The sequence below is a fragment of the Anser anser genome, assembly GCF_964211835.1.
Source record: "Anser anser genome assembly, chromosome: 15".
Classification (NCBI taxonomy): domain Eukaryota; kingdom Metazoa; phylum Chordata; class Aves; order Anseriformes; family Anatidae; genus Anser; species Anser anser.
Genome location: NC_139736.1, coordinates 46727 through 64714, shown reverse-complemented (window position 1 = coordinate 64714; position 17988 = coordinate 46727). Strand labels below are relative to the sequence as shown.

The window sequence follows — 17988 nt, the reverse complement described above, 5'->3', positions numbered from 1 at the left end:
AATATGCCCCTGCTGTCCACAGCAGCTGTTTTTATAAAATGGTTTTCAGGATGCTATTTTTATTAACTGAATATGAGTCACAACATACACATCTCATGTAAGTATAAGTTAATGTACTTTACTGTGAGTGTGTAGGTCTCGTATTTTTTTCCTCAAAGGAATTACATATATGTAAGTTCTTTTTCCAGAGTTCTACTTTGTGGATATACAAGATGGCATTGAAAAGAAAGTGCTTTGCATAATCTGAGTAGAGCAGAAAAATAAAACATTATTGTAAAACAGAGAAGAAATACATAGTGTTCTTGTAGGAATTGGTGCATTGAAGAATTCTAAAAAAAAAAAGTAAAAAAGGAGCTGCGGCAAGAGAAAGGGCTAGGCGATAATGGGAAAAGGGGATGAATGGGTTTGGATGAAGGGTTAGGGGAGATGCAGGAAAGTTGCATTAGCAAGAACTGAGAACGCTTTGTCCTACAGTGGGGTCTGAAGCCTTTTCTGTGGTCCTTCATCTTGATTTCATGGGGAGCTGCAAGCCTTCTGTGCTCAATGGTCCTCTAGAGCTGGGGAAGAGAAGGAGTCAGGGGAATTGAGAATAAGTATGCCAATCAGATAAAACAAGCATTTAATATGGAGGCTTGGGTGGTATGTTGGACGCTGAACAAAGATGGAGTGGAAGAAGGTGTGTTGCTGTAATCTGCTCCTGTCAGATTCCAGGGAGATTGGGTGAATAGCCTGGTTTTGTTCTGATTTAAAACAAAAAGAAAGAAGCATAAGCTGAGAACATAAAAGCTTCACTTTGTGTGAAGTACTCCTGAAAAATTTTAAAAATGAATAAATGAAAATATTTTCAAAGAGATTGGAGAAATTAGAGAGATTAGATATGCAAAGTATCAAAGCAGAAAGATTTGGAGAGGAGTAAATAGGGGAGGGGCAGTAGTGAAAGGAAACCATTCAAGTGGTAATAGAGAGAAGGTGAGACCTTAACACAAGGGGATGCTTGCCAGCCTGTTACTTCACTTTGTTGTCTGTGTTAGGTTCTGGGAATGTTTTGGTTACTTGCTTTGCTTTCTGTTGGATACTCAAGCATGGAGATTTTGCCTGTCTGAGAGCCTTGTCATTTAAGGAAAATCTGTGTCTCTTCCTTTGCCTCCCATATATGTTGTGATCTTAAATGAAGAGAAGTTAAGAGGAAGGGGGAAAAATAACTCTCCATCTTCTAACACTTTATAAGCAGTGGACCTGTTAAAAAGTATATCAATAAGAACCGTTTCGTATTTCCCAGAGGAAATTTAGACTGGTATACGCCTTGAATTGTGAGGCAGCCTGACTGCCTCTAAATTAAATATTGATTTTGAATTTTGCATTATTTATTTAAAATATTGCACATTTTCATGTGAATATTCTGACTTTCCTTACATCTGCATGCCCTGATATGTAACTCAGTTACCCCAAAGGGTAACTGTCCTGAGGGGCATTTGCAGTGCCTCAGGTATAATGACTGCTTATTATATATATATATATATATTCTCAGGTATAATGACTGCTTATATTCAATAAGAATAAATATATTTGCATAGGTATGTACGTTTTATTTTTCCTCTTTTTTCTTTTAAAGTAGATCTAAACACAACAGGTGACACAGATCTGTTCAAAACATGGATAGATAGCCACCTCTTCATTATCCTCTATTTAACTGACCAGCTGAAAGATCTCCGATAGCTTACAAATGAAAGTTTTCCCTTTTAGAAAATACAGGTGCTGTCTTTTACAGTGTGCCTGTACTATACTTCAGGTCATGATGTAGATGTTAAAGGTTTTTGTGATGGAAACACTAATAAAAACAGACGAAGTTTCCTCATTTCAGCCATCAGGATAGTTTGACGTATAATTCACTAACATAATGTTCTGCTTTACAGGTTCTGCTTTAGATTTACATTTTAAAGATGTGAATGTTGCATCCATAAATAGAGAATGGGAAGATCAAGAAGGCAGTGACGTTGGATTAGCAAGTAAGAGGTCCAATTTGTAAAATTAAACTCTATCCTCATTTAAAATATTTTTATTTATTACCTTTCTAAGTTTTTACTCATCAGAATAGTTACAGCCAACAAAGACTGTGGAGAAAAGTTCCCAGTTGTGCTCCAGCTGTTTAACTTAGTGGTGTAAAGAGGTTGGATGGCTATCATCCTCTCTGTATATTGCAAGGGGTCCATCTAGTAAACTTTTTTTTTAAAAAACTTGCTTAATGATTTGGGTCCACAGGCATAACAGTTGATGAAAGTAGTAACTTAATGCCTTCCTGTAAAATTATATATGTTTGAGTTTGACTGTCTGCATGTTGAGTGCTGCAAATGTCTGGCAGCAGACAGTTTGTGTTGTAGAGACCTTCAGGTACTTCCATGGGTAGGTTGTTGCTGAGAGTGGGAGTGAGGATGAATCTTGAGATGGAGCTAGCAACCTGTAGAACTTGATACTTAACAAGTTAGGGACTTAAGCTTTCTGTGTATCTAACCTGGGAGGAGTAATATAATTGAAGGTCTTACGGGCTTATTTCATACTCCTTATTTCTGTCTACCTATATTTTCCTGACTTTATCTGATTTCCTACTTAGATCTATTAGAATCCTTCAACTAGCTAGCCTGTTGTGGGAAAGGAGAGTGACACAGTGAAAAGATGGCCAGGGAGGAAGGACTGGTGGGAGAAACGTCCAGAAATTAAATTTTAAAATGTCACCTTTTCTGTGTGAAAGCAGAAAGGGGAAAATAAATGAGAGAAAAAGGATAGCAAAATAGGAATTGAAAACTGTCAACTATAGTTTTGTTATCGTATTCCTTTTAGTGTCATACAGCAAGAAGACGGACATGTTTCTATAATTTTTACATATATTTTTGATTCTGTTTTGCTAGCATTTCATTGTAAGAGGTCTACAGTGATTCTTAAGTTTCTTATGCATATGTGTTAGAACTTTCACTTGTGCAAATAAAACTGGATTCTTGGATGGCAAATGGGCTCCTCCCATGTCATTCTTGCCCTATAGCTCTAGTCACAAGGAATACAACAGCTATAGCTACTCGTTAGTTTACTGTTGCTGTTGATCCAAGAAGAAAAGCTTTCACTTAAAAGTGTCTATATACATTATGCATTTTTTTCTTTTTTAAGGTAGTTACTTGATTACTTTAGTCTGCTGGCTGAAAGAAACAATACTATTGATTTGATAGTGTTGAAATATGTAAATTGTCACTGGGACCCCCGTAGATAGGACTGTACCCCTGCCTTCCGGAATCAAAATGTAAGACATGGAAATCATTTTGACCCAAGTGAACGTCAAGTTTCCTTACACCCTCAGGAAAGCCTGTATTGTAAGCAACCATACAGTGCTTCTTTTCAGAAATAAAACAGATGTCCCGAGAGATTCTTCTTCAAACTTTTCCTTCTCCAAGGGCTTCCTTTGAAGTAGAAGGGAGCAGACTGGTAATTTTATCACCCCAATAGTCTATGGACACATGGAGCACACTCAAAATTCAGGAAAGTCACTTGGTTTGAAATGGACTTTTTCACTTCAGTAGCTCACTGATATGAAAGCGGGCAGAAGATGCGTCACATAAAGTGACAGGTGACATGCTTATGTTTTCAGGTCTGAGCAAAGAATCTGAGGAGTCAGTTTACAATTCACGTTTGGTAGCGTTGATGCTTTGGCATCTAGTAGATCAAGGCAGATTCTAGGAGTGGCTTCACTGTTGATAGCAAGATCTATAAGGAGCCAGTGCTGGAACGCACTGATTAAGTCTCAAACACTAAGTATGAATCTCTTGAGATCTTGACAACAGTGCTACAAGCTGTGGTGCCGCTCCTACCTCATTGACTTTTCATCTCCCAAGGTATTTTTTTGCTAATAGAGGCTATTTTGATGCACATTTTGATGTACTAGGTTATCCACCTGATTCTTATCAGTTCGATGCCAGTGCCAGCAATAGATGCCCAGAGCCAGGAAATGAATCAGAGGTCAGTGGGAGAGCACCTGAAAAGCAGCATAAAGGAATTCCAGCTATTTCATCCAATAAAACAGTTTCATCAGGGGGGCAGCTTAAATGTCTCTGTGCAAATGTTTGTAGCATGGGGAAAAAACAAGAGGAGTTAGAGATGTGTGCAGGCTGAAGGGCTATGATCTTACTGGCATCACGGAGACATGGTGAGATGACTTCCATGACTGGAGTGTTAGAATGGAAGGATACAGATAGAATCGAATATGGCTAGGGACATCAAGGGCAACAAGAAGGCAGTAATAAAAGAAAGACTAGGAAAAATGTGGGCCCTCATATGAAGTAAACTGAAGACCTGATTACCTGGGATATGGAGAAGACTGAGGTGATCAATGAATTTTTTGCCATAGTCTTCAAATACAGTTGTTCTAGCATCACTACTCAAGTCACAGAAGGCAAAGGCAGGGACTGGGAGAATGAAGAACGATCCACTGCAGGAGAAGATCAGGTTCAAGACCATCTAAATCTGAAAGGGTGCAAGTCCATGAGACCTAATGAGATGCATCCGAGAGTACTGAGGGAACTGGTGGATTAAGTTCCTAAGCCACTGTCCATCATATTTGGGAAGTCATGACATTCTGGTGAAGTTCCCAGTGACTGGAAAAGGGGAACATAATCCCCATTTTTAAAAAGGGGAAAAAGAAGAAGACCCAGGGGACTACAGGCCAGTCAGTCTTACCTCTGTGCCCAGCAAGATCATGGAGCAGATCTTCCTAGAAACTATGCTAAGGCTCACAGAGAACAGAGAGGTGATTGGTGACAGCCAACATGGCTTCACTTAGGGAAAAGCATGCCTGACAAATATGGGGGCCTTCTACAATTGTATTACAGCATTGGTGGATAAGGGAAGAGCAACTGATGTCATCTACCTGGACTTGTGCAAGAAGCATGTGACACTGTCTCTCACAACATCCTTGCCTCTAAATTGGAGAGACGTGGATTTGATGAAAGGACCACTTGGTGGGTAAGGAACTGGCTGGATGAGCACACTCAAAGAGTTGTGGTCAACGGCTTGATGTCCAGGTAGAGCCCAGTGACAGTGTTCCTCAGGTATTGGTATTGAGACTTTTATTATTTAACATCTTTGTCAGTGACGTGGACAGTGGGATTGAGTGCACCCTCAGCAAGTCTGCAGATGACACCAAGCTGAGTGATGCGGTTGACATGCTGGAGGGAAGGTATGCCATCCAGAGGGACTTGGACAGGCTTGAGAGGTGGGTTTATGCAAACCTCATGAAGTTCAAGAAGGCCATGCGTAAAGACCAGCACATGGGTGGAGGCAATCTCAAGCACATGTACAGGATGAGCGGATTGAAAGCAACCTTGCAGAGAAGGACATGGAGAAGTTGATGGATAAAAAATTGAACATAAGCTGGCAGTGTGTAGCCCAGAAAGCAAATCGTGTCCTGGGCTGCATCAAAAGAAGCATGACCAGCAGGTTTGAGGGAGGTGATTCTTCCCCTCTACTCTGCTCTCGTGAGACCCCAGCTAGAGCACTGTGTTCAGCTCTGGGACCTCAGCACAAGATGGACATGGACCTGTTGGAGTTGGTCCAGAGGAGGACCACAGAGATGATCAAAGGGCTGGAGCACCTCTCCGGTGAGGACAGACTGAGGGAGTTGAGGTTATTCAGACTGGAGAAGACAAGGCCCCGAGGAGAACTTATTGCAGCCTTCCAATGCTTAAAGGGAGCCTTCAAGAAAGATTGTGGGGTGGGGGCTCTCAGTGAGTGTAGCTATACAACAAGGGGTAATGGTTTTAAACTAAGAGAGGGGAGATTTAGCTTAGATACTAGGAAGAAAATCTGTACTGTGAGGGTGGTGCGGCACTGGAACAAGTTGCCTAGGGAAGTTGTGGATGCCCCATACCCACAGGTGTTCAATGCCAGGTTGGATGGAGCTTTGAGCAACCTGGTCTAGCGAAAGCTGTATCTGCCTTTTACAGAGGGGTTGGAAATATGAATCTGTGGTCAGGGGATCCATACAGAATGAGACAAAATGTTACAGGTTCAATAGGTAGTAATCTACTTTTGTGTAGATTCTCATCAATAAGTATTAGTAGGAATATGTTCAGAGGTTTTGGGGGCTTTATATTTATTCCATCGGATTGATGTCTCACAATTTTCTGTTCAGTGATGGTGCTAACAGGTTGATCCTTCACCAGAACCGTTTATATTTTATCTGTTAAAGTTTTCCATTACTGTTTATGATATCCTCCTTAATACAGTCCTGTAAAGAAAGTGATAATATGTGCAATTTCGTATTTATTCCTCTGCTGGTGGTGTCAGGTCAGGCTCAACAGTTATCCTGATGCTACAGTTTGTTTGACTGTTATTTCATTTACTGCTTTGTTTTATGCTGCAGGAGTGACTGTGCTTCATTGGAAGTACCGTGAAGTATGGAACAGGAAGGAAATACTGTAACCCATGTTATTTGTACGTGGAGATAGTTCATGCATTGTAAGAGGTTGAGCTTGGTGCATAGCCAAATGCAACCTCACTCCCCCATCCTCAACAGGACAGGGGGAGAAAATAAGGTGAAAAAAGCTTGTGTGTCAAGATAAAGGCAGGGAGATTGCTTACCAATTGCTGTCATGGGTAAAACAAACTTGACTTGAGGAAAATTAATTAAATTTGTTGCCAATTAAAAAGGAATTGGATGGTGAGAAACAAAGACAAAACCTAAAACACCACCATCCCCTTTATCTCAGGTTCAACTTCATTCCCAACTCTTCTACCTTGTCCCCCTTTCCCCTTCCCCTCTAGCAGTGGTAAGCACAGAGGGATGGGGAGTGGGGTGTTGCAGTCAGTTCATAACATTTCTCTGCCACTCCTTCTTCCTCACAGTAGTCCCTGCTCCAGTGTAGGTCCTCTCCATGAGTCTGCAGTTCCTTCAGGGAACAGCCACTTGCTTCACCATCATCCTGTCCATGGGCTGAAGGGAAATTCCTGCTTACACCATGGGCTCTTCCATCGCCTCTTACTCACTCCACTATGGTGTCTTCCAAACCTTCCGTGGGCTGCAGGGAAATCCCTGCCCTGGTAGCTGGAGCACATCCTCCCAGTCTTTCTTCTTTGACCCTGGTGTTCGTTCACAGGGTTGTTTCTCACATCTTTTTTTCCTCAGTCCTCAGTGCTGTGCAGCTGTTTGCACTGTCCGAATTATATTTTCCCAGAGGCATAATCAGTTTCATTGATGGGCTCAGCTGTGTCCTGTAGCAGGTCTGCTGTAGAGATGGCTGGAACTGGCTGTGTCCAGCACAGGGCAGCCCCTGGCCTGTCCTCACAGAGGCCACCCCTGCAGCTTCGCCACAGCTGCCAAAACCTTGCTACACTCAGGCAGATCGTATTTGCCAAAATTCAGCTGGGTTTGAAGAATACTTTAAGTGCTAGAAAAGAAAAGTCTCTGTTAACATTCCGTACAGCATTTGCTTGGGTTCTTTACTTTGGCTCTTAATGCTTAAGAGATTTCTTACTGTGCCAGATTTTTAAACTAAATTCCCTTTACTTTGTTGCTTCTGTACTTCTCTTGCAAATAGTGGTGTAGGTTTATTGTCTGATATGTTATGTACATCTGTGGTTATATTTATGTCTGTCCTGTATCTTCCTTATATAGTTGGTCACGAGGTTGATTTTGGTAACACATGCTGAATATTTTAAGATACATTTTTGAAGACATTGTGGCAGCGCAGCTTATAGTGAGCATTCCTGTCTTCATTTTTTTGAAATACTTAGAGGAATGATGTTTTCTCTGATGACATGAATTCACCAGTTTTAAGCAAAAACAGAAAAATAGAATTGTGACTCATGCTTTAGGTAAAATTCATTTGACTGCTTTATTTTCTTTAAAGAAAAGGTGATGTAATTTTTATTTGACATTCAAAACTATTGAGGACTAAAATCTTCACAGTAAATATTGAATTGTTTCTTGACAGGAAAATGCAGTGCATCTGTGCATGTTTATTTAAGTAATTATATAACTTAGCAAAAGTTATACAATTATTTAAAAAAAGTTATACAGTTATAAAAAAATAATAACAATAATGATAAAATAACAATAATAATGCTTTTATTAATATTATTTTGGAAAATTATTGACAGCACAACTGTTTGACTAAATTATTATTTTAAACTTTGTTTCAAAATCGTTTTTTGTAGAGTTAAGTACATTTGACATTTAAAATCTACTGAACAAAAGCAAAACTATGTAAAAGAAAGAAATCGAGCTATTTCTGGTTGTTACCCAGTGTAAAATTTTCAAGGCATATACTCTTACTTTCTCAACTCCAGTCTATATATTGAAATAGAAAAAAATTTTTTTCTTACTCTTCAGGTTCCATTCAGTTTTACCACTTTTATCAGTTGGCTGTAAATATGACTAAGTCAAATAACCCGATCCGAAAAATGTTTTCTCTTTCTCTGTAGCTGCAGATGAGGCCAATGCTATGTAAAGCTACAAATTATGTTTTCAGGTGCTTGGAGACCTAATTCTTAGTGTTCAGTTTAAAAAATATTTTTGCAATAACAGATAAATAATGTTTTATTTTTTTAATGGCAGGTATTGGAATATACAGGACTATACAATTTAATTCGAAATGATACATTTTTCAGAAGAATACTTACAGAAATGTGTCTTGCTTTGAAACTTATTTTTTTTTTTTTTGTGCATGCATAGGTCAAAGATTACTGGGAAGTTCAGCACCTGTCAGTATTCCAGATTCTCTTGTTCGTTCCTCATCTTTACACTCATCATCATCCCTTTCAAACTCTCCACTCAGTTCTCTTTCACAATCGCTGTCGCAGTCTTTTGTTTCATCCACTATGGTTCCTCATCAACAGCAGCCCCAACCCTTGAAGTCAGAACACAGTATGTTGGGCACCTCAGCCTCTTCTCACAACTCTTTAGGTAAGTTGAAGGCTGCACTTTGCATTTTTTAAGAGAGGAATCAATGGCAGGTCAGAAAGGTTCAGTTCAAGGCTTTGCATGTTTCCTGTGAATTAATCTGGAGGACAAAGCCTAGCTAATGTGGTGTAGGGGAGAAAGTTCAAGGAGCTAACGTTCCTTCCTAAAGAAGGGGAAAAAAAACATTTTCCAGACTGTACATGTCTGAAAATAGTAAAATAATGAGTCTTGCAGATAAAAGTGTAAATTTTGTATGTGTGCTGCATTTACTTAGTCTGAATGTGAAACATTTCGCGGCAGGGTGTATAGACTTTTTTTGTGGTTTTGTTTTACAGGTTTAAATGGTGTTACAGGGAGCATTTGGGACTTCGTGGCCGGGAGTTTCTCTCCTAGTCCATCCCCAGTATTAAGCATTGGCACTACTCTCTCAATAAGTTCAAACACAAGTGGGAACGAACTAACTCGAGTTAGACAGGAACTTGATGATGCCAAGAGAAAACTAAAACAATGGGAAGAATCTTGGCAACAAGTAAAACAGGTACACTAATTCATGGTAGTATTAAATTTTCTCTATATTTTTTTTAACAAACAAGTACCTCCTGTTTTTCCCTTTTACATATTTTATTATTCTTGGACCCAGAGTTTCATTACATGCTGTGAAATGAATAGACTGCAAATGCTGTTTTTTTGATATCACAAATAAGCTGGCAGCATAAAGGAAACAGACCTTTTTAAAAGTCAATCTGCCTCTCTAGACAGTGACACTTACACAGCCTCAGGATAGTGCTGAACAGCAATGTATCTCAATGTTAGGTAACTAAAGACATACTTTCCCTCCCGTACCTCTTTCAGTTGGTAAGCACACAAAAAAAGAAGAGATTTGCCAGCAACTGTGGCTGTATAATGTGCCTAGATAATACCCAGCCATCTCAGCAGTCAAACCGAGGCTGATGATAACTGCCAGTCTAGTGCATTTTCTGTAGTCTTTTTCCTCCCCTCATATCATTCTCTCTGTGACATGGAGTAGCAAAGTAGCTCTAGTACATTTTGACAGTTTTCGATGTCTCCTGACATTAGATTATGAATAAGTGTTCCATTTATAGAGCTCCAAAAACACTTCTAGATGTTTACAGACAAGTAACAGTGACATATCTAAAAATTAGGTTACGGTAAAACAAGAATTGTTAATTAGACAGTAGAATAAGTAGGGAAAAGCATTAAATCGACTGTGATAGCATCCTTATATCTAAAATTAGAGATTGGTTGCATCTTCGAAGGCTTTTGAATTTGCTCTTTCATTTTTAATTTTACAAATATATTTTTTTATATTCTGGAAAATGTTTTCTCCCAGGCATGTGATGCATGGCAGAAAGAGGCTCAAGAAGCAAAAGAACGTGCTGATGTTGCAGCTGCTGACAAGCAACTCGCTCTTCAGAAGAAGGAGGAAGTGGAAAATAAATTAAAAAAGCTGAAGGTGCAGTTAGCTGCCTGCCTGTCTACTACACTACCTTACGTAAAAAACTCTGGAGACATAGAAAAGATATCCTTGCCAATGCTTCGTTCCTTACAAAGTCAGCTGCACTTAGATTTAGGAACAATAGATGAGGTAAGTTTTCTTCATCTGTGTAACTACATTTGCTTAATTGAAACTGACAGCTCAGCAACCCTCAGTGAGATACATACACCAGGTTTCATTTCAGAGAGCATCACTGATCTCAGTGTCAGGTCTTCCTTTTCTGGATTACGCAGTGGTTCAAATTTCGCAGCCTAATGGCTTCTTCTAATTTTTCGATCAGCTGTCAGATAAATGACAAGAGTTTCACAAGAACTCTAAGGGTAATTAAAAAAAAAAAAAAAAAAAAGAAAAAAAGATCTAAACAGTGGTTTTCCTCCCAGTACCTAAATAAATAAAAAGAGTTGCCCGAAATAAATGAAAACAGTTACCTGCTATTCACTTGTTTAGAAGGTGGATGGCGAGTTTTTCCACTAAGAGCTTGCATAGTCAGAGACTAGTACAGACTTGGAGCATAGAATCACTGACATTAGAAGGGACCTCTGGTGATCATCTATTCTAATGCCCCACTCAAATCAGGGAAAACTTGAGCAGGTTGCTCCTGGCTGTTCCTGGAAGTGTTTTGAATATCTCCAAGGATGGAGACACCACAACTTCTGTAGGCAACCTTTTCCACTGTTTCACCACCCTCACTGTAAAAGTGGAATTTTCTGTACTTTTACTTAATGCCCAGTGGCACAATGCTCTTCTTTCACGGGCTACCACCAAGAAGAAGCTGTCTGTATCTTCTTTACCCCCTGGCACAAAGTATTTATGCACACTGATAAGATGTCCTCTCTCCTTTCAGACTCTCCTCATGTGTCAGATACTTCAGTCCCTTAGTCACCGTAGTGGCATAATGCTGTATTCCATCTTCTCTCAAATCAAAATTTAGGTTCTACCAAAATGTAGGATGTTGTTTTGCTGTCACATGGACAGCATTTCTCAGGGCTGTCAAAGCTTGGAAGTCTGATGCCAGTCCTCTGACTATAATCAAGGAAGATAATAATGACCATGGACTGCTCCAGGCACAAAAAGCCTCATTCCTACTTCAGACCGTTCTGGACCCAGCTTGGTTCCCCATTGCTTTTTCCTCTGCAGTCTCAAAGGACAGTAACGCCATACATAATGGCGATTTCTTGCTGTTTTGTTTGGACTGTGACAGGACTGTCCAGACATAAAAAAAAAAATAAAATCCTTTCACTACTGAAACAGTCTGCCATACTCCAGTACCTGTTTACCTGTTTGAGTTCAGCAGTGTCTTCTCTGTCTCAGTGCACCTCCTGTACGATGCCATCTATATCAGCATGAACTGGAGCCTTGAAAAAAAGCTAGACTTTCCTTAGAAGACATTAAAACATAACTTAAGTCTTTGGCAAGAAAGCAAGTAGATGAGACTTGATATTTACCAGGTTCCTATTACCAAGTATGTTTGGATTAAGGACCACTATTGTTTTTCTCCTGAGGTATTTTAAATAGGAGCAAAAGAATCCTGGAATCTCTTTATCTGAACGAAGTCATTAGATCCTGGAATGGAAGTCATCTCAGCCAGGCCGGAGTGATTAGAACCATTACCAGCCTTTACAGTTCCTCAGTCTCTCAGGTTTCTTTCAGCAGTGTGGTCTCTTCTCACCTAGCTCTTCCTTCCAGAAGAAAGTTGCTGTCTTAGGCAGTGTTACAGTGTTCTGGATACTTCTCTTAATCTGAGCACCTCTCTCTCAGGAAATGAACATGGCTTGTAGATACCTTTAAATGCTTCCTGTTCCTTAGTAAGGTTGATATGGTTTACTATATGGAGACACTTATTTGCAGTTGTAACATCCTCCCCTCCCCAAAGTCTGTATCAGTAGCTTTATTCAAAGTATATTACATTTGTGAATTCCATTTTGTCCTCACACAAACATTTCTCACAGCCTAAGAAAATGTAGTAGTGGTTTGAAATGTCAAAATAGGGAAGCATATGATAATGAAAAAGGATACTTCCTCTCTTTTTTTTTTTTTTCTTGGTTTGCATCATTCATCCCAGTCATGGAGGAAAACTGCAGTCCGGAGGTGCTAACCTAGATGTTTTCCATTCTAAATGCACATGTACTCTTCTAGCTGCTACTCTAAATGTTGTGCATGCTCTGATCTCATGACCTGCAACTCAGCTATTCATCATACAAGAACATTGTCCTTTGTGTTGCTACAACAGAAATTTATCGAGGACAGCTAAGGATAAAATTGCTAGAACGTGACTGTATAGTTTGGATTCATTTTCACTGAGTGCAGTAATCATCTTACAGGTGATTTTTCAGCTTCAGTCAAAGAAGTGTATAGTATGTCGAGAAGGTGATCGTAGCATTATCCTGAATCCATGTCAACATTACATACTTTGTGACCACTGTGCAGCTAGACAAGAAGAATGTCCCTGTTGCAAGAAATCAAAAAATCCACGGTAACATACAGGCATGGTACTTATATCATGTTTATGAATTAAAAATATTTTATGTTTTTGTATTTTGTATAGGAATTATATAAATCACTGATAATTAATCAACTTAATAGTGCTAGGTAAATTTTGATTTTGTTGTAAGAAACCTAGTTGCTTTGCTTGCTCACCTTTACATATCAGTTTCAGCCATTCAATGATTTTTTTATTAGTCTTGAGGTTCTTTCGTTCCTGCCCAGTTCCATCCCAGTCTTTTCCCATCCACTTACATTCTTAGTGCACAGTCTACTTAGCTTCATTTGCACTGTAATCACTTTGTATAAATTTTACCATAATGCATGAATGAAAGTATTTACACCTGTTATTTTCCTTAACAGAAGATAGATACATAGATACAGTAGCTACACACTAAACAGTACAAATGGTACCTTTGCCACGTCTGTTGTGTATGGTATGCCAGAGCCAGTATTTTGGAATTGGTCTAACAGTATGTTTACTTGGTTGTTTGAAAAACTATGAATAATATAAATGCACTTTTTAATTGTTGTTTTTTGTTAGAGAATACGTTGTAAATTGCTTCAAGCTGCTTTCTAGGTCTTAAGTTTATTTTTAATACACAATAATATGATGCTTTATATATGTGTACTGTGAATTTTAAATATTTCAGATGGTTTTACTGTTAAATCATAATATGATTAAATAGAAGTGAGATCTTACCTAGTTTTTTTACAATTTATAAGTTAATTGCATACTACAGTATTTATAAATGTACCAGTGGAAAGAAAAACAGTGAGGCACATATGCTTTCGTATTCAAAGGCATGTTTTACATTTTGTGAAACAGATCAGTTTTAGTAAACAACTGTGCATTTGCATTTCTCTCTTTGTTTGGACATTTGTAGTCTTAAATTTTTTGTATATTACCTAACTTGTGTGGTACTTAATGGGAACCCATATGGTATATACAATCACTTTTACAAAGTGCCTATGCAAATGCCATATAAAATAGCAGAAGACATAAAAAGAGAATTTTGCAAATAATTGCATAATTTTGTATCATACAATTTGATGATAATTAGAATATGTCTCTTGCTTTTATAAATATTTAAAAATACGCTTTTTCAGCAATGAGGTAACACATTTGAAAGGAACTACAGAATTACTTAAGTATGTAATCAGGCAGCGGCACTCTTGACACAGCGACTCTTTTAAAAGGGTGGTGGTAATATACTTATTTCATCCTGGTTGTTGGGAACATTCAGTTCAGGAGGAGAAGTTAGTCAATTACTGTATGTTAACACTATCTACTTTTCTTACAAGGAGTAATTGCCTGTGTTATTCTTTCTTTTGTTTAATACAGGTGTGACACTAGTACAGCTTACATTGAAATGACCTACTACTGTGTTACATGATTTGTATCTCCGTATTATTGTATTCAGTATAGGAATTGAGTTCATAGGCAGTAAAGAGTTTATCTGTTTAAAGTTAATTCATGCTGAAAGAAACAAACAAAAAACAACAAGATGTATACTAAAATTACTGTTGAAATAGATAAAGCTTTTTGAATTCTGTCAGTATTAAATATAGGACCCAAGCCAAAGGTACTTAAATTATTGTATCCTCACTGGGTTTTGTGGTCTTTGTATGAAGGCTTGAGTTAGCAAAAAATAATCATTACATATTTCTGTGATAACTAAATGTACAGACTCATTGCTGCTTTTGTAAGACATGCCAGCCTGCAAGCACGTTACAGACTTTTCAGGAAGGGAGAAGAAGGATAAAATATTAAATATATGTCTACTTATTCCTTTTTTAAAATTTTGTTTGAAGATCATAGTAGTCCATTTTAAATAAACATCAAATTTGGATTTAAAATGTGATTTTGCTGATTTTCACACAGTTACTCAAAAATATTTGTACTGAAAAAAGTATAAAATTAGACTATATTGGCATTTTCAAACACACTTTTGTGCCCTAATTGTGTCCTAAAATAAGATGCTGCTCTGTTTTAAAGGTTTAACAAGTTTTGGACGTTCAAAAAAAAAAAAAAAAGGAACCTTGATCATCAAGTTTGACTGTCTTTTTCCATCTGTGCAGTCTATGACAATACTTGTTTTTGATCTGTAACAGAATTTTGGACTAAAGCAGAGTTAGTCATACGAGATTTTTTAAACAATAAGCAAATCAAGGAATAATGTCAAACAAGAGATTATTTTGGATACTGGTGTGCTATATTTATCCACAATGTGGAACAGTTTTCTGCAACTGTTGTACTCACAAACATGTTTAGAAAGGGTTTGGTCAGAAATTTTGCTGTGATATTTTAGAGGAAACCAGTTCAGCCCACATTGTGCTGCTGATACGCTGCAATGTAACATTTGTTTCCTCAGAGATATGGCAGTATGGTTTTCTGCTTCTTGTCAAAGTTTATTGTTCTTTTTGTGAATGTGTGCGCAATTGGCTGTGATTCTGTAGCTATTTTTGGTCTCTCTCTCTTTATAATTTTTTTTGGTGGTAATAGGTGATTTTCCTCATCTTGTGATGCCAACAAAAAAGAAATTTAAACAATATTTGCAGCATGAATCATCACATTGACATTTGTAGTTTGTGTGTTGCTTTTCTTAAGAGGAAATAAATTAATATGTTGAGTTTGTTGCTTTTTAAACAGTTGTATGTTTTGCGTTTTATAATGATGAATCTTGAAAATAATGTTGTGTGTCCCATAGTAATATCAGTATTGAAAATTTTGCATATGTTCCCCTGCAAGCTTTTCTTGCGCTGAATTACGGACACAAACTATTGACAAATCATTTGGTGAAGAAGGAAAAAAATTCAGATGAAAGGAATGTACCTATTTGTGAAATTGTCAGGCTGGGCAGCTCACTATAACTACAGACAAACCCTAGGTGATGGCTTGAACCATACATAGCACTCAAAGGAAAGTGCTATAAATGTTTTTCATAAAATTCTTTATGTGAGAAGTTATAAGCAAAGTTTTCTGTATCTTAGTAAAAAGCAAGTCAACTGCAAAGACAAATAAATGTGTACTTTTACACCAGTACTTTAAAATGAAGGATAATAAGATGCATGCAGTTGACTAGAGATGACTATTTAGAAGAAGTAAGAAGGGAACCCCGACCCTTATTTGTCCTTGTGCTATATATACTATCTGGAAAATACATTATATTTTAGTGACACAGTAAGTTGTTGCATTTTCAAAATATTTTAAAGCAAACTAAGTAAATTTTCAAGATTCATTTTGGTTTTTAACAAAATTTTGTGTTAATTTATGTAAGAATATTATTTTATTGTGGATGCCATTATGCTGTCACGATTATTATAGCCTGGGGAATAATAGATTAAAACTGGGATTTCTCAGGGTTTTTACAGTTAAGAGCTGTAATTTAACCGAAAGTATGCTACTCACAGGTAGATCCCAAACTGCATGTTATAAGTTTATTACTAGTCTTCTTTGAATAGCTGATTATTACAGACATACTTGTTTTCTTATATATTGCCATTCAGAATATTCTAGTATCAAATACAGGTAATCATATTATTACTGTCACACTATATGTGTAACTGTGGTCACCATCAGACCTTAAATAAAAAAGGAATTTTAACTCATATTAATTTATGAAAACTGTTAATATTTAGAGTGTACAGAAAGAAATGATTTTGTGAATTGTTCTTAATACAAAACATATTATTTATAATGCATACCCATTCACTTGTAGTGAACTGTTTAAAATTCTTAACACTTGTTAAAACTTTTCTACATGATAGCATTTATGCAGTGGTTTACAGAAGTCATGGAATTATTTTTATTACCAACGTGGAAATAAAATTTTGATCTTTATTTCTGAGCTATACTGTGTTTACAGAGAATCAAAAATTTACAAATCTGTTTTTCTCTGCAATCTAATCATAGAATGGTTTGGATTTAAAGGGACCTTAAAGATCATCTAATTCCAACCCCTCTGTGAAGGGCAGAGATACCTTCCGCTAGACCAGGTTGCTCAAAGCTCCATCCAACCTGGCCTTGAACACCTGTGGGTATGGGGCATCCTCAACTTCTCTGGGTAACCTGTTGCAGCGCCCTCACCACCCTTAGTAAAAAGACTTTCTTTCTAATATCTAAGCTAAATCTGCCATCTTTTAGTTTAAAATGATTACCCCTTGTCTTGTAGCTACGCTCCCTGATAGAGAGCCCCCCACAATCTTTCTTGAAGGCTCCCTTTAAGCATTGGAAGGCTGCAATAAGTTCTCCTCGGGGCCTTGTCTTCTCTAGGCTGAATAACCCCAACAGTTTGGCATTCCTAATCATTTCAAGTTTTCAATCATTGGTATTAGTGTTTACTGTTTCAATAAAGGGGTCTTACTGTCCTAAAAAGGTAATCATTTAGCAGCACAGTCTAGAAGTTGGAAGCTGTCGAAGTAATTAAAACAATCACTCTTCTGTTCCATTCTTCTCTGTACCACATGTGCTAAGATCATACAAAGCATGCTAGGAGGTTGGAGCGACTGTCGTAAGTCTAGAACAGTTTTCTGCCCTTGACAGTGGCAATATGAGGTGCTATTTAGGAGGAATGCTTTCCGCAGTCTGTTCCCCTCACACGCCCTCCAGTATTAGGGATGTTAGAAACTGAAGCCTCTTTAAATATTCTCACCTTGTCTTTCATGAAGTGAAAAAAAGTAACCGTGTGCAGTGCTGAAGATCAGGATTCACCAAGGTTTTCTAGACACGTAAAACACTAGCTTCTTCTCTTGTCCTCCCTACGCTTCTGTTAATGTCCAGGACTTTTTTGGAATTTTTTTTTTCTTTCTTCCAGCAGCCACTGCGCATCAAACTGGATCACACATGATTAATTGGTAAGGCAAGTAAATTAATGCCAGGTATTAAAAAGTCTCATCTCACATGCTCACCTTGCATGAGAAAGTCAGTAACGAAGGTGTGGATAGAGTGGCGGTAGTGATCATGCCAACAAGAGCCACCGCCGAGTGTTGCCGACTATATGACCAGGACTGTGGCTGTAGCCGTGGAGGTGAGTAGGGACGGCGGCTCCGT

At 38.0% G+C, this 17988-nt stretch overlaps 1 protein-coding gene across 10 annotated transcripts in view; it reads left to right on the top strand.

Annotated features, from left to right (window-relative positions):
- Positions 1-16779, top strand: part of UNKL (unk like zinc finger) — a 53891-nt gene extending 37112 nt beyond the window's left edge. For 5 of the 10 annotated variants that reach the window (XM_083800562.1, XM_083800558.1, XM_083800555.1 and 2 more), the window contains 6 exons: positions 1914-2006; positions 8711-8941; positions 9274-9476; positions 10290-10544; positions 12776-12927; positions 14281-16779. In XM_083800562.1, coding sequence (XP_083656688.1) covers positions 1914-2006; positions 8711-8941; positions 9274-9476; positions 10290-10544; positions 12776-12927; positions 14281-14332 — 986 coding nt within the window. In that variant the 3' untranslated portion in view covers positions 14333-16779. Of the gene's footprint in view, positions 1-1913; positions 2007-8710; positions 8942-9273; positions 9477-10289; positions 10545-11298; positions 11684-11956; positions 12944-14280 lie in introns of those variants that run through there. The other 5 variants (XM_083800557.1, XM_083800564.1, XM_083800560.1 and 2 more) reach the window with 5 other exon arrangements.
- Positions 16780-17988: the final 1209 nt, after the last annotated feature.